At 47.7% G+C, this 23,154-nt stretch overlaps 1 protein-coding gene across 1 annotated transcript in view; it reads left to right on the top strand.

Moving 5' to 3' along the window:
• Positions 1-23,154, top strand: part of LOC142586931 (uncharacterized) — a 68,445-nt gene that overhangs the window by 28,295 nt on the left and 16,996 nt on the right. Inside the window, exons 4-5 of the mRNA XM_075697807.1 lie at positions 4,909-5,122; positions 22,574-22,678. Of these exons, the coding sequence (XP_075553922.1) occupies positions 4,946-5,122; positions 22,574-22,678 (282 nt within the window). The 5' untranslated portion in view covers positions 4,909-4,945. The remainder of the gene's footprint in view (positions 1-4,908; positions 5,123-22,573; positions 22,679-23,154) is intronic.

Here is a 23,154-nt window from a genome sequence, read left to right as displayed (position 1 = left end):
TGAACCAACACGGCGTAATCATCGATCTTAAGGCGAAATCGATAACGCTGTCGGAAAATCAAGCAATACCACCGGAGAACTCTCGCAGTCACCACGCCTGGAGTGTGCTCGAAGATGAAGTGAGCGTCCCGTCGCGTTCCAGCATTATTATTTCCGTCAGCACCGAAACACCCGCTGACGTAGAAGACGTCATCGGGGGTAACCAACGTCTACTACTCGACCGTAAAATTTGTGCCGAAAGAGGGATCGGTCATCTGCATGGAGGAAAAATGAAAGTGTTGCTGACAAACTTCAGCCAGGAGTTCAAGCACATCAACAAGGACACAGTGATCGCATACATCGAGGAAATTGTGGAAACCAACAATGCGTTCGACCTATCGGATTCTTCAGAAGAACTTCACTTTGGCCTAGTTGGAATTTACTGCATATCATATTGACCGCAAATAAAGGCGGGGACAGAGCGAGAGAACACATAAACAGCACGGGCGGAAACTTACCACAGTTCCCGAACCATACTTCGACAAAAATCCAAGTCTCCCCATCATCAAGCAGCAGCAGCCCATAAGTACGCCTCACGATAGAAAGACTGCTTTTCGACGTCATCGAGGATTCGACAAACATCACTCGCAAGGCATCGCATAATGACCAAAAAGTACGCTCGACCACTCCATCAGAGCCTTTACGAGCTTAGACGCGAGAACGTGAAGCTGTTAGGCAAAAAGTCGACGAAATGCTGCGTGACGACATCATCCAGCCGTCGAAAAGCCCGTGGGCATCTCATGTAGTTTTGGTGAAGAAAAAGGATGGAACCCTATGTTTCTGTGTCGATTACTGTCGACTTAACAAGATCACGAAGGAGGACGTATACCCCCTCCCACGGATAGACGATGCATTGCATCGGCTTTGCAACGCTAAATATTTCTCGTCGATGGATCTGAAGTGTGGCTACTGGCAAATGGAAGTGGACGAGAGATCGCTAAAAGACTGCCTTCATCACGCCCCACTGCATCTACGAGTTCAAGGTCATGCCATTCGGACTGCTCGGCGCCTGCAACGTAACAGCACGTCGTGGACACGGTGTCGGCAAGATCGAAATGGCAGACCTGTCTTGTTTATTTGGATGTCCTCCTCTTCGCCGAAAATTTCCACGATCACCTTAGGCGGCTTGCGACAGTACTAAAGGCCATCAAGTCATCAGGGTGCACTCTGAAGCTGGAAAAGTGCCGCTTCGCCTACGATGAGCTTCTGTTCCTGGGACACGTCATAAGCAAATTTGGGGTCCGCCCGACCAGCAGAAGACAGCTGCCATCGCAAGGTTTCCGCAGCCCATCGGCAAGAAGACAGTGCGTAGATTTCTTGGCATGTGCGCGTACTACAGGCAGTTTGTCAATGACTTTTCACGCATCGCTGAGCCGCTGACTCATCTGAGAAAATGTGACGTCGAGTTCAAATGGGATACTACGCAGGCCAACGCATTTCAAGAACTCAAACAACGCATGCAGTCGCTGCCGGTCCTAGCGCACTCGACGAGGACGCCGATACCGAAATCCACACTGACGCGAGCAGCCTAGGCCTCGGTGCCGTCCTAGTCCAGAGGAAAGGCGGACTTGAACGGCTGATAGCATACACTAACCGGTCGCAGTCAAAAGCGGAATGCAATTATTCTACGAACGAAAAAGAATGCCTCTCCATCGTTTGGGCTACAGCATAATTTCGCCGTTGTCTATATGGCAGGCTGTTAAAAGTCGTCAGGGAGCATTACGTGTTGTGTTGGGTAGCCAATTTAAAGGAACCTTCAGGATGGCTGGCGCGGTGGTGCCTCAGACTACAACAGTACGACATCACGGTAACCTACAAGTCTGGACGAAAACACTCTGATGCCCATTGCCTCTCACGTGCCCCCATTGACCCGCTGCCACAAGATGACGAGGATGACGACGCCTTCCTTGGAATAGTATATGCGGAAGACTTCGCTGAACAGAAACGAGCAGGCCTGGAGCTCAAAAGCCTCATCGAGTATTTCGAGGGGTACACCGACGTTGTCCCAAGGGCATTTGAGCAAGGATTGTCTTTGTTCTCGCTTCAAAACAACCCACTAGTACAGAAGAATTTCTCACCAGTCCGCGCCAAAAATCTTCTTGCTGTTCCCTCAGCGCTGCGTCCAGAAGTACTGCACGTCCTGCATTACGATCTGATCGTTAGGCACCTCGGATTCTTCCAGACGCTATCGAGGATACAGGAAAGGAATTAGTGGACACACCTGATCGCCAACATTGCCTGTTACGTCAAGACATGCAAACACTGTCTGTGACGCAAGGCACGATAGACAAGGCTTGTGGGATTTAACTACAGCCGATCGATCCTCCTGCGCCGACCATTTCAGCAGATAGAGATGGACTTGTTGGGACCCTTTCCGACGTCAACAACCGGAAATAAGTGGATCGTCGTGGCGACGCACTACCTCAGCCGCTTCGCTGAAACGAAAGCTCTGCGGAAAGGTAGCGCAGCCGAAGTTGCAAAATTCTTCGTCGAGAACATCCGCCTGCGATATGGCGCCCCAGATGTCCTCATCACCGGCAGAGGAACGGCGTTTACAGCGGAACTCACCCAAGCCATTCTTCAGTGCACTGAGACAAGGTACAGGAGGACAACTGCCTACCACCCACAGACGAATTGCCTTACGGAGCGCCTGAATAAGACCGTCGCCGACATTCTACCCGACGACGACTCTCGACGCCATGCTGCCCCACGTCACCGACGAAGAAAATCTTGTGTCGCTACCTATCTCCAGTGCGCCGAAGAAGCCCTACAGTTGCCTGCCGACGGATAAAGTACCAGTTGGATGCCAAGAGGCAACACTACAATCTCTGAGGGCGCTACGACGAGTACCATCCCGGTGAACCTGTTTGGGTTTGGACTCTGATACGCCGACGAGGACTCAGTGAGAAACTATTGCGGCGCTATTGCGGCGCTAAGGTCATCCGACGTATTGTCGCAGTGGACTATGAGGTCGTACCGGACGGTTTTCGCATTCACAGCGGCGTCGCGTACCACCTGAAGTGGTCTACGTGGTCCATCTTAAGCCCTTTTACGCACGCTGACAAACATCCTTATTTTGTTGTTTCTCTGCTAGGGATGTTTTGTTTATTTCCTTTGTTTGCGGCTTTGGGTTGATGCTTTTAAGAGGGGGGTATTGACACGTGTGCTTGTATATCTTTATCGGGCGACCACGTTTCACCACCTGTCAAATGTTATTGCACAGCGGAGGACGCACCTGCATGTATCGGAAGTTTCTCGAAAGTCATCTATGGTTCTATGAGGGGCGCGATCGGAGATCATTGTGCGATACGCATTCTGTTCGGTCGGTGCAACGTCACAAAGTGGTAGTATGGAAAATTTCTGTGAACTGGGTGGTGAGAGCAGCCAATCAGCAAGCGGTAAACTCCCCCGAAGTTTACTGCCCTTGTTTGTCCTCTGCTTGCAGACAGTATACTACAAAACGGAATGTTTCTGGTTTTCGAAGCAATGAAATCTTTATATAAAAATGTACTTTTTTCTTCTCAAGCCTAACTAGGTACTTAAATATTAGTACGTGTGGCTACTACAATTTATAACTATGAGTTTCTCTGCGGTGTCGCGCACAACGATAAGAAAAAAGAGAAAAGAAACGACGGGAACAGTGGCGCACTTTTCAAGAGCCAGCAACAACATTCCCGTGGCTCACTGGCACCGATGATGGGGTCCAGTTCGTTGTACAACCAACACACTATTTGTTTCGAGAAACGAAAGCGACACCGCAATTCGCTTTCTGCCGTTTCTTCAAACGCGCTTCGCACCGCCTACTCGCTCTCCTTCCTCCTCGAGCGACGCCAGCGCAACTACCGAAGTTCCCAACGCAAGCGCCATTTTTCTCGAATTAAACTATGAATCGGATCCGAACGTACAATTCATCTGTCGAAGCCGCCGTTTGTATCCAATGCGATACACTAGACGCGCCATGCGAATGCGGTCTCGTAACGAGCGATGATCGCTAACGACTTCCCAACTCCCGTCGGGTTCGGCGCCTAGCAGACGACGCGCTCGGTGGCAAGATGATTGACAGGAGGTTGTCGTCATTTTGACGTCACCAAAAACGTGGCCGCGCCCTGCGGCTGGCGACGTCGGCGCGGAGTGGGCCAATCGCGCGCGCCGGTAACCGAACGAACGCGCCGAACAACGATCTCCGATCGCACTCTAGCTGTATGTTTTTACCGAACCTTGTGTTATGTAGTTCCATCGCATGACGCGAATGGTGTAGAACTTAGTGGAAGACACGCGGGTCCCTGCGATTAGTCTGGAACATTGGGCGACTGATGTATAAAAGCCGACGTGCTTGACCCACTGATCAGATTTTTGACGATGGCCGAGTGTGTTCGCCGCTATCGTTGTTATTTTGAGTGTAGCCTGCTTTTGATGGCACAAGTTCGGCCAATAAAACGCTAGTTTTGTTAATCACAGTTTTGCTGCCTTCTTCACCATCATTATTACTTGACAATACAGTACGAAGTTTGCGCCCATCCTGCTTGGCTTCGTCCATGTTTCTTCGTGATGCCCTGTTAGGTGTTCAAATACAGGTACAGATATATGTAAAACGGTCTCCGAAAAGAATTAAGGGGACTATAATTCCACATTTTTATTGTTAGTGAACTATAAAAGCAATTAATTCCAACACGTGGGGACCGCAGTGGCTTATATTGTGTGATTTCATCGGAAGCGCCTTTTGAGAAGTAAGCGGAAACAGTTTGCTGATCTTTTCGCTTTGCGATGAAAGATAAGCTGAACGAGAGTAAGGATGATTGTCCTTCCACTCAAAGTGCGCATCGAAGCACGAAGTAAGACGGTAAAACGCACGCATTGATTCGCATGCAGGTTTGGAAGCAAGAAGGCTTCAGTACCAGGCCTCATCATGAACAACTACATGAGCGCATTCGCAGCGACACCCGATGTGCCAAATGGTCTTAAAGGCGGCAAGCAGCCCAGGACATCCATGGTCGCCGTGTTCGCAAAATACTTTGGACAGCGAGTCCTCCGCTTGCAGGCGGGGGCCGGAGGAGGACTTCCTGGAATGTGGGCTTTGGTTGAGGTAACCTGCGCGCACCAAGATAAGGATGCGCAGACGTGGCAAACGCGGTCGTGAGCACACATTTTCATATCGTTTACTTGAGGTCAAATACGTAAGTGACAAAAATTCGTCAGTTTTCCACTTAAGCCGGAACAACTTATGTACATAAAATTAATGAAATATGTGCATGACCGAATAATTTATTTCAACTGATGAGATACGATATACGTAGCTTAGGGTGTTTTTATCAATGTATTTTTGGTTTCAGATACGCCAATACATAATTAATGAAATATGAAAGCCCTCCTCCGCAAGCTGAGATGCAGTATGTCAAAAAGATTTTTGAGCGGCCAATAAGTCAGGAGTTGTGTTTGGTACTACATTATGGAACCTAGCAGCACACTGCTAATGATAGTAATGATAGTGATACTAATGAAGGGAACAAACAAAAAATTTTTCCTCTTCAGACGCAGTGTAAGATCGCATTGTGAATATTTCTATCCATAAGCAACTGAGTCAGAAAAGCGAGAGTGGCCCTTCTAGTAAATACCAGTTCCAGAGCAGCTGAGCGGTGGATTTCCTACCGCAGCTAGGGAAATTGCTACAAAAGTTTATAAGAACATTTCATTTGGACACATTTAGGCACTTTGGTTTAGAAATTAGGTTTTATTCATGTTTTGGATCTTGTAATATAGAGAAGATTTCTCGTTTTGTCGCACTCGGTGCGCTATCGTCAGTAACGAGACTCCGAATACGAAACTTCAGCTTTTCAGTGTCGTCGAAGAAGTGAGTGATTGCTTAGTTTATTGTAGCATTTATTATGCGATGGAGTTGATCCGCGAACAAAATCAGCAAAAGAACATGTTTGCTACCGTCTCCCGAAATGATTTGACGTTTTAGTTCATGCACTTTGATAGCTACATTATTCCGACTTCAGCGAAAATTTACGTGGCCTGAATAGAATGGACCTTTTGTCCTTTGCCTAGCTACCTTTTCCATTTGCCGAAGAATATAATGTTGTTCGCGGCTGTGTTGGGCTAACGTTAATGTCAGAAGCTCATCAAGAATTAGGGCTATGAGGTCCCGAACTGATGTTATACCGGTAGTGTGTGTCGGCTGCTGAATAAATTCTTTTTTTCGCAAGAAACGTTGTTTAGAATGTGCAATTGAGACTTGCTATATATTTCATGTATATACAATCTCCACTGAATAATTTTACCAGGAAAATCACCGAGGTCGCGAACTCAGTACGTCTTTTGCACAGGACGGGAAGCGTGCCGTAGCCCTTAACTGCCAGTTTAACAATTTCTTTGGTGTCATCGTGCATTGCCTACAAGATATCTTGAAGCGAATTCACTTTCAGGTGCATTTCTATATAGATAAAAAATAGGTGCTTACCTAAAGAGACGAAACAACTTTTACAATGGCGAGAATATGACTACCAGGTGTGCTAAGTAGAGAACCACGAAGCTTTGAGGTATTGTAACTATAAAATTTTCTCACGCTGAGGGCCGGTATTTTAGCCAAGGTCAGTGTTTAGGATGTAACTAAAGAAGGTACATTCAAAGGCACGAACTAATATTTTGATTTTTTTGGACTTGGAGATGTTTTTGTGTGATCAGCCATATAGTTGGGCTAGCGGAGACAGGGTTACACAAAGTTACAGTTGCAGGTGTGTGGAAGGATGTTATGTATATTAGGTAAAATATCTTGAACACTGTAGCGAATAACAGTTACTATTTCACTTAAACGCAGTTTCGCTTATTTCTTGCTTTGCTAAAAGAAATGTAAAATATTCTAAACCTGTGAAACACCATTTTCTCTATTTCCTTTCTTATGCGGAATGTTGCTACGGATAAAAATACTTGGGGAACTTTTTCAGGTATAGCAGGAAATTTAGTTAAACAAGAATAACGGTGCATGTACTGGTTTATTGATAGTTTTGATGGCGCAGTGGATTGCGAAACAAGATTATTTAAGAATGTGAGACAGGGAAGAGCGTCACTTGTTACAAAGTGCATTTGGAGCCGACATTCACTTCTTATAAAGGGAGGGTGCCATCTTATGCAAACATATTTTTTCTCGCCGATACCAGACCTTGGAAATGAGATTCCGAATATTCTTGCATACACAATCTAATAATAAAGAATTGATGCTCAGGGCTGCGCAGACCCACCGAACTAATTTCGGCAACTGTTCTCTATCGCCGCATTGCCATGCGCAAATGTGTTTGTGCAGACTGTCACCTTGCTAGTAAAAATTGAGCCTGTCTCCACCCTGTAAGCTGAGTTCCTAGTTAAGCTCTTTGCTGAATAGCCATATCTCTCTTTGCTACGCGTCCTGGTACACCATGAAGAAGCACTGCTTAACTGATTCTTGAATGTCTGCAAAAGCCCTTGTCATTGCTTGGTGCCAATTACACGCGGGTTTTTTAAAAGGTAACAATAAGGCTACAATCACTTTTCGCAGATTGACACGTTGCCGTGACGACGTAGACTAACGCACTATCAAAAGTATGACTTTTGAATATTTAGCGTACTTTTAACACGTAATCTGGCCAACTCGTGCCCAGCAAAAAGAAAAGTGTCCCCTCAAGTTCAGCGATAGTGGCGAGCACAGTCGCAGAACGTCGAAATCGGATCTGTGGGCCGAGTGTGTAGACTTGTATACTTGATTCGTCGACGGTTCCATTCTAATCTATGGCGCCCGCGTGCTTACCAGAAAGTACTAAATGATTTGGTCGCGTATACAATGTAATTACTCAAAGTCCAGCGAGAACATACACAACAGGTAAAATCAACGATAACATTCAAGCAAGTTGCAAATCGTGCAGGTGCCGCTTGTGCTTAACGACAACATAGCGGGCGAAATGCAGTCCCTGGAAAACGGATAAATTGGTACACGTATCTATGCGCACCTCATAAAAAGAATAGTGCAGTTGCCAAAAACACGAGAGCGAAAACTAAAGCACACGTAGTAAAGAAAACTAACAAACAAACAAAGAACAAGTCCCCTATTTCGTTATCGATGGTGCAAAGGCTTAATGTGCATAACATGGACTACTTAATATCGCGACAGACACAGCCTTCAAGCAAGTTACAAATCATGCAGGTGCCGCCTGTGCTTAGCGGTAACTTAGCGGGCGAAATTCAGTCCCTGGAAAACGGATAAATTAGTACACGTGTCTATGCGCACCTTCTAAGAAGCATAGTGCCGGTGCCAAAAACACGAGAGCAAACACTAAAGCACACGTAGTAAAGAAAACTAACAAACAAACAAAGAACAAAGTCCACTATTTCGTTATCGATGGTGCAAAGGCTTAATGTGCGCAACATGGACTACTTCATATCGCGACAGATACCGCGTTGTCTGGGTAATGTGGTCCAGCCGGAACTCATAGTCCATGGCGCCAATACGCCGGAAGATCTTGTAGCGTCCCCATTATAGCGTTTTCACTCAGTTCTTTCAGCGAATCGGGGTCCAAACCCAAACACTGCCACCGAATTCGTATTCCATGTAGCGTCATAGAATATTTTGGTGTAAGCTGTTAATCCTTTGCTGGTTCTTCATGCGGAGGCAGGTGAGTCGTCACGTTTCTCGTGCGCGTGACAGATACACGACGTCGTTGAGATTCTCTTCATCGGTGACGTGCGGCAGCATGGTGTCTAGAATCATCGTCGGCTTCCTTCCGTAAACTAACTCGAACGGCGTCACCTGCGTTGTTTCATGCAGTGCCGTCTTGTAGGCGAAGGATACCCACGGGAGGCCGGCTCCCACATGTTGTTTTCGGCGTCGACGTGCATTGTCAATATGTCGGCGAGGTCTTGTTTAGCCTCTCCGAAAGTTCTTTGGTCCGCTGGTGGGAAGCAGTTGTCGCGCGGTGACTTGCGTGTCGTTACTGGAGGATAGCTTGAGTAAGCTCCGCTGTAAAACCCGTTCCGTGGTTGTAATGGGGACTTCTGGCGCACCATGTCGCAGCGAATTGTTCTCGACTACGAGTCTGCAGCCACTTACACTTCGCTACCTGTGGGCGGGGCTTTCGTTTCCACACAGCGCGTAAGGCGGCTGGTGGCCACGCCGGTCCACTTGTTTCCAGGTGAGTGATAACGTGGGAAAAGGTCCGAGGAAGTTTGTTCCAATCTGCGCAAATAGTCGCGAAAGAGGCTGTATCAGCCGTGGGAATTCCGCTGGCCTTGTCGGTAGTGTCATGCATCTTGGAAAGCTGCAGTACATCTTGACGTAATGAGTGAGGTCGGCGTTGAGGCGTGGCCGGTAATAATTACGCTGGAACCTCCTCAGTGTACGGGAGAAACCCAGATGCCATGTCCTTTCGTCATCATGAAGGGCATGAGGAACTTCTGGCAGCCGTTTCGACAGCACAACCAAAAGGTATTTGGTGCGTAGTGGCGAAGAATATTTCGCTTTTCTTCAACGAAAACGACAAGAATCGGTGCCTAAATACCCTTAGGAGAAAGTCGATCTTCTCTTCCAAGAAGTCAACAAGGATTCTTCTTAGCTCCATCTCTGCTCGCTGCTGTTCGGCAGTCGTCGGCTCGTATTGTCCCTGGGAAAGTGTCGTTGTCCTGGTGGTCTTGCGGGGTAGGGACCAAAAGAGCGCGAGTGGTGGGGGGGGGGGGGGTGTGGTCGGCGTCAGAGTATTTTCGTCCCGACTTGCATATCACGGTGATGTCGAATTCACTATTCAAAAGACTAGCGCAAAATAGCAGGGACAAAGACAGAGAAGACGACAGGACGAGCGCTAAACATCAGCTGGTTTTTACTGCGATCGAAGGTACATATATACATTTCGCTGGTGCATGCGCACACAGGGTTAAAACAGTACAAGCACATTCTAATCAAAATGTGGCAGACTGTTCTGTAAGTACAGTTTTTCTTTTTTGGACAAGGTAAGTGAAGCCGTGCTGACACAGTTATCACCTTCCCTGTCAATGTGATATGCATCACACATCTCCCGCCCCCACCTTGTGCCTCCCCTACCAAGCACACACGTGGTGTCAAACGCAGGCACGCATCCGCATCGCTTACAGTGACAGGTCAAATGGCCGCCCTCCGCTAATGAATCTAGCAGCGTCCATTCGGCAAAGGGGCGGCCAATTGGCTATGCGCTGTAAGCGATGCGGGTGCATCTTAGTTGGAGATAGACGGAGCACCATGTTCATCGGGGAGTGGTGAGCGCGAAAGAGCGTCGGCATCCGAATGCTTACTGCCTGATCGGTAGAGAACACGCATTTCATAGTCTTGTAGACGTAGTACCCAAGGACCAAGGTGGCAAGATGGGCCTTTTAATGACGACAACCAGCACATTGCGTGGTGATCCGTCACGACGTCAAATGGATGGCCATATACGTAAAGTCGAAATTTGGTGATTGTCCAAACGATTGCAAGACATTCTTTTTCGGTGACCAAATAGTTCGTCTCCGCTTTGGTGAGAGTGCGGCTGGTGTAACAGACGACGTACTCGTCGAAGCCAGACGTACGCTGGGCAAGAGTAGCGCCGAGGCCCACTCCACTTCCGTCCATGTCGATTTCGGCAGGAGCGTCCGGGTCAGAGTGGTGTAGAATAGGTGGGCATATCAAAAGATGGCGTAGTGTGGCGAGCGCGCCATCCTAAGCGGTAGACCATGCCGAGATGCCTTGGCTGTTGGCAAGCAGCTGCGTCAAGGGGCCGATTCGGGACGCGAAATTAGGCACGAATTGGCGAAAGTGGAAATACAGGCCTCTAAAGCTACGGAGTTTTTTCAGCGTAGATGGCCTCGGGAACTCGACGATGGCACGAAGCTTTGCAGGGTCAGGAAGGACATCGTCCTTGCCGACAACATTACCCAAGATGCTAAGCCAGCAGGCGGCAAAGTGGCACTTCTTCAAATAAAACTGCAGTCCAGCATCTGACAGGCAAGTGAGGACGTTTAGCCTCTCATACGAAGTGAACCAGTCTTCGACGTCGTGCTCGTCGGTGCCATTGAAATTGACAGGGCCTCACTGTCTTTGTATTCGGGAGCAGGCGGCCACCGGTGCTGCGGTAGCACTTTGCACGTCGGCAGGCATTGCCAAGGCTGGCGGTAGAGTCCGTGTAGGGAGCTCCAGGATGAAAAGTGGAACCAGCGTGCTCCACTAACTCATAGTACGCGTTTAAGGTTAAGTGCGCTCGCCGTTTTATATGAATGCACAGTGAGAGGCAACGGCAGAGCGGGGCGATCGCGAACACCAACCCAAGGTCACATTCTTTGGGGGTGCGAGGGCTTACCCCCTCCCAGATGGCTCCTGCCAGCTCCCTCACAACATACTTTGGAGCAGCTGCTCAGAATGCTGGATGAAAAACTACAAAAAGCCCTCGTTGCCTGGGCCGAAAGGGTCGCTGCTCGTGAGGGGCCATCCTAGGACTCGGGCCTGCCAGATCATAACTGAGCAGAATCTCAATAAAGTTGTTACCACCACCAAGAACCGTCTTCTTCTTCGTCTTGTGCTGCCGCCCGTTTTTGTCATTACATGCCGAACAAAAGGGAATTTTTCTTCTCAATAGCCGGAGACTGCCGTGTTCCGAACGCAATAGATGATGGCTGACCGCCGATTGCTCTGGCGCTTCCTGCTCTAAGCTGCCAGAGAGAATGGATTTACTTGCGTATAATAGAAACTTTTCTATAGCAGTACAACCTTATTGAGTCCTTTTTGCAGGTAAACAACCTATCTCTGCCACCTCTTCTTAGCTGAGGATTCGTTCTGGCGCCGTTTTTAACCTTCATTAGACGACGTCGCAATTTTCATCCAGCCACCGCAAGCTAAAAAAGGAAATGGACCAAACGCCAGATGCCGGCACCACCGTCTTTATCTTGTTATCTTCTTTCACGGTGCTGGTTCGGCCTCAGCGAAACTCCCTTCACTTGAGTGTGCGCCTGGCCTTGTCAGCCAATTCTATCAGGAAATCTGCTTAATGTAGGCAATGCTATTCACTTTGAAAGCAAGAAGAAACGACCTACTATAAACGAGTAGTGTGTTTGATTGGGGTTTTCCAACACCGCTGCGGGTTACCGTCGAGTGCTTGCGTAGGTGGTTACGTAAATTTCACGTCAGAAGATGGGAATAAAACAGATTGGAATAGTTCTACGTTATATCGCTCAAGGATCTGATAAACACAAGTTGCTAAGGATCGCATAATAACCAATGATGACGAGAAGCAGCTCTTGTATTGCTTGATGAGATCTTTGAGTTATGCTTGCTTCTACCTTGGAAAACATCGACTAATATTGAACCTTCGTTAGGTAACACCAGCCATCGTTGCAGGTTCGACTGAATCTGAGAGGACCAGCGAATCGCGGACTGCTGTAACTTTTTCCACGCAGGCAATCATCATGTCGCTGTTCACGGGCATTTAACGTAAAGCTATTATGAACTTTTCTATTTTAATTCTGCAATCAGCCCTCCACAAAATCTTCGAGCCACCACCCACCACGCCTGTCTGCCACGCGACGTCAATAAAAGAGCGAAAGCGCCCTATCTAATATGATATGTGCGCACTCATTATGCATGATTAGACTGAACAAAAGAAAAATACTTTTTCATTCGATGCCTTTTTTGCCATTAGGGAAAAAGGACTTGTCAAACTATTTCGGAATGCACAAAGCTTGCCTGTTTGTCACGCGTCGTCACGAAACCGCGAAATCTCATCACTTCAAAGTGACGTGAGTAGGTTAAAAGCGCCTTAATATGTCGAACAAAATCGAAAAATGTTCTGAATACACCAAGACTGCTCCGTTCAGAAAGGGACAGGAGTTGGCTGCCCTCCGATCCCTGTGGCACTAGCCAGTGGCGTAGCCAGAAATTTCGTTTGGGCGGGGGGGAGGCGGCTCACGTTGGAGCTTGGCCACCTCACAGAATTCGTCGAGGGATCATGTAGATGAATAATATCTGCATCGCAATTGCCAAAGATGCAGCAAACAAATTCTTGAACGCTGCGCACTGTCAAGACAAGTACAATATGTATTTTTTCATAAAAGAGTATATACTTATGTCCCAAAACTTGCGCCAAAAATAACTGATATCATTGCTTCCATGTTGTATGTCTATTTAGTAAGAAAGAAAATATCACACAAACTTCAGTGTGAAACATCAGTGCGAAACCAGCAAAGCAATGCGTGCCGCTGATATGATAATAAGTGTAAAGGCCGTGAAATGAACAAGTTGAGGACAAATGTTAAGGATACATTGTCATTCGAAAACCTTGTTTACGTTTTTCTACATACGCAACGGCCAGGGAAGAACCTCATTGTCGCTGTCCATCAATCCAATGTACTGCGCAGGAGCAGCTGTCACCGTTTGCGTATTGTAATTGCACCGAAATCGTAGTCGCGACAGAAATCACAAATAAAAGCAGCAGTTCTGCAAAATGTACATTAGAAATTCGAAGTACAATGAAATACACAAATGCCAAGATAATGATTGTTAGATAGCAAAAAAAGTGTCTCTGGAAACAAAGTTTACTGCATGGAGCCACAAAACCTCGCAACAATATACTTAAATTTACGTGTAAATAACCAATAGTATCTAAGCAAAAGTCACTTTGTACTGGGTGCTTCAGCTAATTTTAGCCAGAGTTTAAAAATATGCCGATGCACTCTAAGACGACGCCACCAAGTGAATGTTGCTCACTTTTGTACGTAGTGTGTCCCACTATATTTTGTATTTTGCTGAAGTAGATTTTAGTCAAGATTAATGAACCAACTTCTGAAGTAAGGAAGTTAGAAATAAATTCCATTTAGAAAATTGCAGAGCGGTTTGCAAAGCATCCGAATGAACAGTTTCGGTCTTTCTATATATATATATATATATACATATATATATATATATACATATATATATATATATATATATATATATATATATATATATATATATATATATATATATTAGATATTAGTGTATTTCAGCTTACTGACGGTGCCCGCGAACTACCTTACTAGTGACATGCGCGCTTGCGCGTCGTGATTGCACTGCTCCCCAACGTTCATCGCACAAACAGCCATCAGCGCTCTACCACTTAAAAGGCCACAGGGGAACCACGTAGGCGTCGCCTGTGCCGTTTACGCCAGCGCTGTGCTCCCTTCGCAAAAGTTCGTTACAGCGATAAGCAGACGCAGCGGTTATCGCTTGTGCTGCCGGAAGCAACAGGTTCGTCATTTCGCGATAGCTGTAAGTAAATTGAACATTCCTAAATAAAAAAAAAACAGTTTTCAGAAGGCTGAAAATGGTGGAATGAGAGTGTGATTAATGACCAGACGCAGCCTTTCACTGAATTTACGTTTATTTTTCATGCGCTTTCACAGCAAGCGCTCAAAGAGGTCACCTTCTCCAGCGATACAACACTGGGACCTTCTGAGAACGCTTGCTGTTGCTGCCTTGAGTACCGTCTCTGAAATCCTATGGCATACTTCAATTATCTTCTCCTGTAAGGCTTCTGGAGCAGTCGTTTCCATCGTGTATACGTGATCGTTAGTATAGCCCCAGAAGGAAAAGTCAAGAGCGTTGAGGTCGGATGACATTGCTTGCCAAAGCACAGGTCCGTTTCTACCTATGCATTGTCCTCGGAAAGTAACATCAAGGCATGGTCGCGCTTGACTGTCGTGCTTGACTGGCCGCGTCGTGCTGCCACCACATTGCGTCAAGCTGGGCTAGTGGTATGTTGCAGCAGAAGTCTTCAACCTGCCCTTTGAGGAACTGACATACCACTTGCCGGTCAGGGTGTTGTTAAACACATTGGGCTGATGACTGTGCTTTCAGATATTCTACACCAAACGTTAAAGACCACTGATATTGGTGGAGGGATATACCTAGCCAGTGGGGATTTGTCTCACTTCTATAGTGTGCGTTGTGAATATTTACTTGGCAATTTCAGGAAAAGTTCACCGCTTCAGTCCGGATACCTTGGTGAGAAAGTCATAATCCTGCTCCTCCTGAATCAAAATCCAATTCGCAAAGTTGAGTCTCTTTTAAAGATCCCTTGACTCCAGGCATTGATCCAACTGCAGGTGATAAGGGTACAGTCCAGCTGTTTTCAGAACCATCTAGGCAGTTGGACACACCGAGCTGTGCGCTCACGCTGCGCGTGCTAGCGTGTGGATTAGCCGCCATGAAAGACAAAACGTTGGAGCGAACCTCATTATTTATGACTCAAGCTCTCTGCCTCTTCCTTGTGAAGCTGCCAGTTTGCTTCAGCGACTCGTAGCTGTTGAATATTGTCATCGGGCTCAGTCGCGTACCCGGGTGCCAGCTTCGAAATATTCTTGCAGCCTGCTGTCTCTGTCTGCTTGCAGGTACTAGGGCAAGGATCATGTTTGCTTTTTCCTCCTTGGAAAAAAGGCATCACGAAATTGCTCGCGCTTTAACGGCCGATGCAGGATAGTCCGTTTAACCCTGTCTGGAATTACCACCTGCCACTACAACCACGTCAATCAGTCGCTTTACACAGCACAGGAGATAACGGTTGCTAGCTTAAATAGAACAGCCAATGCTTGCGTCGCTGCTCTGTCGCTTTTTAAGTGGCAGCTAGTGAACCTATGGCTGTTTGTGCGTGAAAACCTTGGTAGCAGTGCAATCACGACACGCAAGCGGGCATGTCAGGTTTTGTTTTTTGTATTTTGCGGGAATCCGGAGTGAGTTGAAAAACACTAATACTCAATATATATGAAGACAAACTGTTTATTCGGACGCTTTCCAAAGCGATCTGAAACTTTTTAATTGAATTTTTTTCGTAGGTTCGTTGCTTCAGAATTAGGTAATTAATCTTGACTAATTATCTGATTAAACAAAATACAAAAATAGCTACACAATGCTTGCAAAAGTGAGCAACATGCATTCGGTCGCGTCGTTTTAGAGTGCATCGGCATATTTTTAAACTCTGGCTAAAGTTAGCTAAAACACTCTGTATGATGCGTCAAACAAGGCAAATAAACATGTTGCGCAATCACAGATTCACAGAATCTTAAGGCCAGCATCCCCCCCCCCTTCCACTCCCTCGATGCATCGCGCGCGACGGAAGGCGGCGCGCTTCCTTCCCGCTTTTCTCCGTTGCGCACACAAGACTGACCGACAATCGTCGGCTCCCCCCTCCACCCCCCCTCCCGCTACGCTTTCACTGGCACATACAGCATGCGGGGCACCTAATGTAGCTACCTAAGGAATATCTGAGAAAACGTGAGATGCTTGGTCCACAGAGAACCATATGCATGCTGCTCGTTATCCTACACTGGCGAGACAAGACTTTCCGTAGACGTTGCGATAACATCGAAACGATGGTGATGCCCTCAAGCGAACGAGTTGCGATCTGTCGAGTCCCCACAATGGTGACGGCGAGCGACCATTGCTTCTTTTTCTCGTCTGCTAGCCATAAAGCGTCCAAAACTCTCCGAGACCAAAGTCCGCTCGGCCAGAGGAAAACGAACGCGCACCGGTAGAGCGCCGCGCACTTGTCAGGGCCACACATGAAAAACACATGACCTCTGGCTGGGTCTGGTAGCCCGGGGGTAGGGAGAACAAAAAATTGGAAAGGCTCAATGTCGCGAATAAAATTCAAAGTAGAAAAAATAAATAAGAACGCAGTTACATTTGCTGGCTATAGTGTCCTGACATGCATGGATGCTCTGGCGCAGGTGAAAAATATGTTAATATTGTTTTCTGTGACATGATGGCAAAAATATGAGCCATCACAACGCTTCGTCTCATCGGACCTCGCTGCGTGCTTTGCCAACTTGTCTGATAGTGTATTCATTTGGCTTGTTTCGTTGTTTGGTCCGATGTAAGACTTTAGGAAAGTAAATGGAGCTTTGGCATCAAATGTATATAAGAGCATTAAATCCACAAAGATCCGGAAATGAAAATGTAAAACACGACTTGGGAAATGTCAATGCACCTTTCGCATCAAAACATTATGTGATCTTTGTACCTCTAAAGTTTCTTAATTGAAATCCTTGCGCTACGTAGGTTCTGCGGCCTCTGCGAGATGCCGCGGCGGGCCCGCTCGCCATCAAAGCGCCTTTGAAACTTTGTGCTTGGATGGGGATCATTGCGTTATGTGACTTAAGGTGCATGGTTGTCGCCACGTAATCCAGCCCGAGTTCACATTCTTCCCGCCTAAATGTTTTTCCGGGCGCGAAAAATACATTCTAGAGAAAATCCAGAATGATTTCCGGCGCCGTGGGTTGTTTTGGTAAGCGGTGCATCACAGCACGAAACAATTTCGGGGGGGGGGGGGCTGAAGCCCCATAAGCCCCCCTTCTCCCTGGCTACGCCCCTGGCAGTAGCTGCTCAGAGCTTTCAGGGAGCATGGTCTTTTTTGCGTATACTAATATACTTGGCATCACAGTATAACGTTACCGAGACCTTTTGGTACATATACGACATTGCTTTGCCAACTCTACTTTGTTGAGTAACCGTTCTAGCGGCATTTTAACACTCCGTTGCGCGCCGCCGTGATTTTCGACCAGCCACCGCAAGCAAAGTAAGGGAAAGGGAAGTGGAACCATCGCACTCGCCAACACCACCCCTTTTATCGGATCATTTTTTCTAAGCCAATCAGATAGGAAAAACCGCTCGTTGTGGTCAATCTTACTCGTTTTGAAAGGAAACCAAACGGACCTCCTATAAATGTGGAGGGCGCTTTATCTGGTTGCTCACACAACGTCGTGATTTATGATCCGATGCTTGCGTCTGTAGTTGCGTAACTTTGACGTCAATAGTTTGGAATAGTTTTACGTTATAGCGCCCAAGGTGTCTAAATTCTTGACTGAAGTTTGTCGGCATTACTTTCGCTTTACCTGCCTCATGTTGAGCGATTCTTCATGCGACACAAATTTAAAATTTTGTAGTCGAGTAGTAGATGATGGTCACCCTCGAAGACGTGTGGTTGGGTGACGATGGAAATAATGATACTGGAGAAATGCGGAATGCTGACTTGATCTGCGAGAACACTGAAACATGGATACTCAGAGAACTCTCCGGAGGTATGGCTTGGTCTACACAAAAGCGTTATAGGTTTCGACTTCAGGACGATTATCACGTCATGCTTGTTCAAGAAGCCCATGCCGAGAATTTCATATCAGGTGCACTGTTGCAGGCTAACGAATCTCTGAGGGTAGATCCGGTCATGAACGGTAACTCTTGCCGTGCACAATCCAGTCGGCGTTGTCAGGTGGCCTTCAACACTGGCCCTATTTGATGGGCGTCTCCTGCGGTCTTCTCCTTCAACTGAGCGACCAATGATCTACTTATGATGGAGTACTCGGCTACTGTGTCCGCTAGAGTGGTGATTTCGTGGCCGTCTAGAAGCACGTCGAGATCAGTGATTCTTCCCCTTGTGTTAGGGTTCGATCACGGCTTCGGATTACGGCTGCGTCACAGTGTCCCCTTCCTGTTACGTCTCGTAATCAGGTGTCCCATAGGTGGTGTAGTCTACAGTTCGAGGCTTCGTCTTGATGGGGACGTGTCACTGCTACATCGTCAGGTGGGATTTCGAAGCGTCATCGTCGCTGGCGGAGGCTGTTCGGCACTTCGATTAACGTAACCCACACCTTGATTTGTTGCAGCTTTTAGTTTTTCGGGTGTTGACTAACTGACCCTACCCGGGCTCAGCCAGTGTACGCTGGACGCAGCGGCGACAGATAGCAGCCAGGCGACGGCGCACGGCGAGATCGCCGTATTCTCGACTAAGTGGTCGTTGGCGCAGCTGCGGGTGCGGTGCTTTGACGACAGACCTTAGTAGTGCGACCTCGCATGTGCACCTGTGGCAGACGTTGCCCCTTCTCCGCAGGGATAGCGCATTGGGCTGTGGTAGGGGGCGCCCTAAATGTCTGTCTTCCTCGGTCGACATGAGTAGACGCGGACGGGGGCCTGTGCACATGGGAAAAGGTGTCGTATAGTTTATATAAACGTAAAAGCATGAAAGAGTATATTAAATTGAGTAGTAGGCAGGAAGAAATTGGAATTGCAGGAATAGGTGAGCTTAAGAATTAAGATTAGCTGGTGGAACAATGTGCTTTGTGCCTTGGTTGATAAGAATTTCAGACTTAAAGGGAAGCTAAAAGGTTTTCCAGGAAAAATGAGTGAACATCTGTACATAATGGTTTTCAACCCTCCGAATTAGAATATCGTATCGAAATTGAGCGAAAGAAAGCGCAATAATATTTTATTTCGACGAGAAGTGCAGCAGCAGACACGCCCAGCTCGCGCGTCGCGTTTCCGCCTGTGATTGGTCGGGCGCCTCGTGACATCAACTCTAGTGTTCGTCCGAACCGACCGCTGCCGCTACACATGAAGCGCGGTGCCAGGCAGTTTGGTGCTGTTTTTGTGAGACGGTAATGGAAAATTTAGAGAAACTGCGTTTTTCTGTGGAGTTCGGCGTTACTCCCTGCATGTACGAACCGATTGCGAAGAGCCGGCCTCTCGAAGAAGCAAATGATGCTGGTGCGAGCAGGGCTTTCGACGCGAACGAAAGCGAAGTCTTGGGATCTCCTCGTGTTGGAAATGCTCTTTTGTGAGTATGTTCTTTGCAAAGCGATCTCGTGATCTCGCCGATCTTTCGCCGATCTAGTGAGCTCGTTTCCGGTCACACAACCGTAGTGTTGTGTTACTGCATGCCTCCTCGTGGATACCGGAGACTGGCTCATCCACAGCAGCCTGTGTTGCACCGGCCCTACGAAAGAGGAAGCTGTGCCGTCTCCCGGGGCACGCAAGTTCTACCGCAGCAGAGTTAGCAGGACTCCACCTTGCTGTGGACCTACTTGCAGAGGAGCTACTAGCGACCCCGGTAGCCATCTCCTGGGACTCCAAGGCGGCGATGTTCTGCCTGCAGAACCCTGACAGGGCTAGCCTTGGGGTAGCGCTGCTGTCTTCAAGACTGACGGCCCTTCAGGACGCAGGATGCTCGGTATCTCTGCATTGGCTACCGGCGCACGTGGGGATCCCCGGCAATGAAGAGGCGGACACTCTGACAAAAAGTGCCCACCACTCAAGCGTCCCCCTCAGCCCTGCTGTAACGGCCGCAGACTTCTCGAGGCACAGGCTGCGCCGGCACATCATCGCCTGCCACTCGGACGAACGGGTATCCCTGGGCCGGCCTCCACCGCCTCTTCCACAGCACGGCCTCCTACGAAGGGATGCCTCGTTGCTGCTCCGACTGCGAGTTGGCTGCTACTGGACAGCAGCCCGCCGGCACCGCCTTGGGAAAGCCACCTCGCCAGCCTGTGCCTCCTGTGGTGAACCAGAAACTCTCGAGCACCTCCTGCTGGCCTGCCCTGCTCACCTGCAGCACCGCGGTCGACTTCTGCAAGAGTTCCATCGCCTGGGGCTCCCATGTTCATGACAGGAAGATATCCTCTTCCCCACTCGCAATCAGCTACCAGCCTTCCTAAGTGTCGTCGAGTACCTCGACTCGCCGGGGCTCTCGGCGAGACTATAGGACATTTCTACAAAGACGGGGGGCCTAACGGCCATCCCACCACCTCGGGCTTCCTGATCGGCTACTACTTCGCTTCCATCTCTACGTCCCTCTACCTTTCTCCCTCCTACCCTCTCTCTCTTTTAACCTGATCCCCCCTCTGCTGGCGCTGAGCCTTGCTCCCGCATGTGTTCCAGAAAATAGCGCCAGCCTTTTCTCCTTCCCCACAAGAACCACTTCTCTCTTCTCGTGGAACGTAAGCGGGGATGCAATCGTCGGCATTTGTGCGCTGTCCAAAGCTGTCGGCAATCTACAAAGACGGTTTAAACGCGTGAAAAGCTTCCCGGTTCATGCAGTACGTGTAGTGACCTTCATCTGTGCGCAATCCGCACACTACTCGTAACCGAAGTCGTAAAGGCGGCGAATTCCGTCGGCTACGTGAGACGGTCGGTTTCTCGCTGTGCGCGAGAGAAGGGGGGAGCGTAGCGTCCTGGCGTGGGCCGGCTTTCCAGCACATGCGAACTCTACATTTGCACTGCGTTATGGTAGCTGCATTCAGGCTGTTTTACAACACACGTGCAAATAAAAAATTCGCGGCGCTTTGCGATGAAACCTGCGTCAAGGGCGGGAGATAAACATGCACCTTCCGTTCAGCCTGCTAACGCGAAGGAACTCGCAGTAAATCAAAATCCAGGTTTGGGCGAGTTCGTGTATTCATAAGGCCTTCCAACACCAGTTATCATCAGCCAGTCCGCACTCGTGCCGTCTTTGTTTTCGTTGCTCCGATCTTTTCGCGCTGCGTTTAGAAAGCCTGCTAGTGGCAAGTAGTCCTCTCTCATTCTGTGGCCATATACAGCAACTGCGCAGGGCGAATTGCAGGGCTGGCCGTATACTACCACTCTACATACACGCAGACGCACTAACAAATGTATGCAGGGTCGATCGAAGCAGATTACGATGGCACGCACGCAGAAACAAGCACGGTCAGGCACGGTCGCGCAGGCTGCGAAGGAACGGAACACTAGTGTTTACGTCACAACACCGCGGTTTCCGGTCTCCGCTCACATCGTCAGCGTCAGCAGCAGCGCGTCGCATTCGACGGGGGGCGGAGCTACAGTGCAATTTTAACAGACGATTACGTCGCTCCTAATAAAAAAAACCCCAAAATTTTACCCACCTGGTTTATAAGGTTCCCGCATCCATATATGAGCGTCTTATTGAATTCGACAGACTCTTCAGCTTCCCTTTAAGTTACTGCTTTTAAAGATTCTAAGTTGCAACGTGCTAGAATAAATCTCGTCGGGTGTAGGCATTTAAACTTGTGTGTGAGGCATCATTCAGTATTTTTCCTCTAGAGAGGTGAGCGGAAGTTTGTAGTATACACACCCTTGCTTTGTCGAATAAATGAAATAAATGAAATGAAATATATGACCATGTTCATTGAAGTGGCTGGCTACTGCTTTAGGTAACTTGTGTTTTATATCTGCGTGGTGACCGTTGAGTCTTGTATGAACTTGTTGTCCAGTCTCAACTATGTATTGTCTGCTACAAGCGGCACACTCTAGACAGTAGACTACGTTGCTTCATGTGCAGGTGAAACTCGAAGTTACCTTGTGTGAGTAATTCGATCTGTCCTTTTGGCTGTATTAGCATATTAAATATGTTTGCATGCAGAGCACCTGGGGTGGCTACAGGGACCAGTTCCCAACTTCTTCTTCGTCCTTACTTTTGCATGGACAAGAATATCCTTAAATTTAGTGTTACGACTGTAGGTTACTCAGGGTGGGCCGGGAAAAATATAAAATTCTGGTTACTGGTGAGAATTGGGTAGTATTTACTGACGATGTTGACGACATATTTCGAACATGTGAGCACCTATGAACACATGAGCAACTGTTGTACCTTCCGAACGAAAGGGACCGCGAAAGTATATCTTCGCGGTCTTACGTGTTTTTGTTGTCAGATTAGCATACATCTGTAAAGTTTATTTTTAATTTAGAGAAACTGCTTACACAGCTATTTTTTCGCAGGTGTTAAAGTGCATCTCTTCTCGGAATGTTTCTACCTGCGTCCGGTCGCCGACTAGAACCCTTCCCACACCACCCGTGTCCGCAGGCAACGATCCCGACATTGAGGTTGGTGTTTGTTATTCTTTTGCGTTACATGCGCTAAAGAAAGAAAATTTGGGAGAGCTTACGGTGTGTGTTTAGCCACACTTCTCCAAATAAAAATCATTCTTGTTTCCTTTCCGATAATAATAATAATAATCTTCTAATAATATTAGTCCTACATGACGGCAAAAGCGCTGCTTTACGAAAAGAGAAAACTTTAGTAAATGTGACATAGAATAATATTGCGGCAAAGCTTTACTAATTGAGAAATAGTTTTTAAGCAATTCTTGTGTATTGATGTAGCTATCTTATAACCTAGAAATGGCTTCCTTGCTCTTAAACAATCTTACGCGTCGCAAACAGTACGTCATCGCCCGACTTGGCGAAAAACAGTACAGGCACAGTTCTTGAATTTGAATATTCGTAAAGAGAAAAGGATTCTACTTAAATTGAGGACGACGCAACGAGCTATGGAAAGAAGAATGATGGGTGTAACGTTA

This window comes from Dermacentor variabilis, chromosome 7 (genome assembly GCF_050947875.1).
Source record: "Dermacentor variabilis isolate Ectoservices chromosome 7, ASM5094787v1, whole genome shotgun sequence".
NCBI lineage: Eukaryota > Metazoa > Arthropoda > Arachnida > Ixodida > Ixodidae > Dermacentor > Dermacentor variabilis.
The sequence above is the reverse complement of the archived record's forward strand: the minus strand, read 5'-3'. Positions and strand labels throughout refer to the sequence as shown.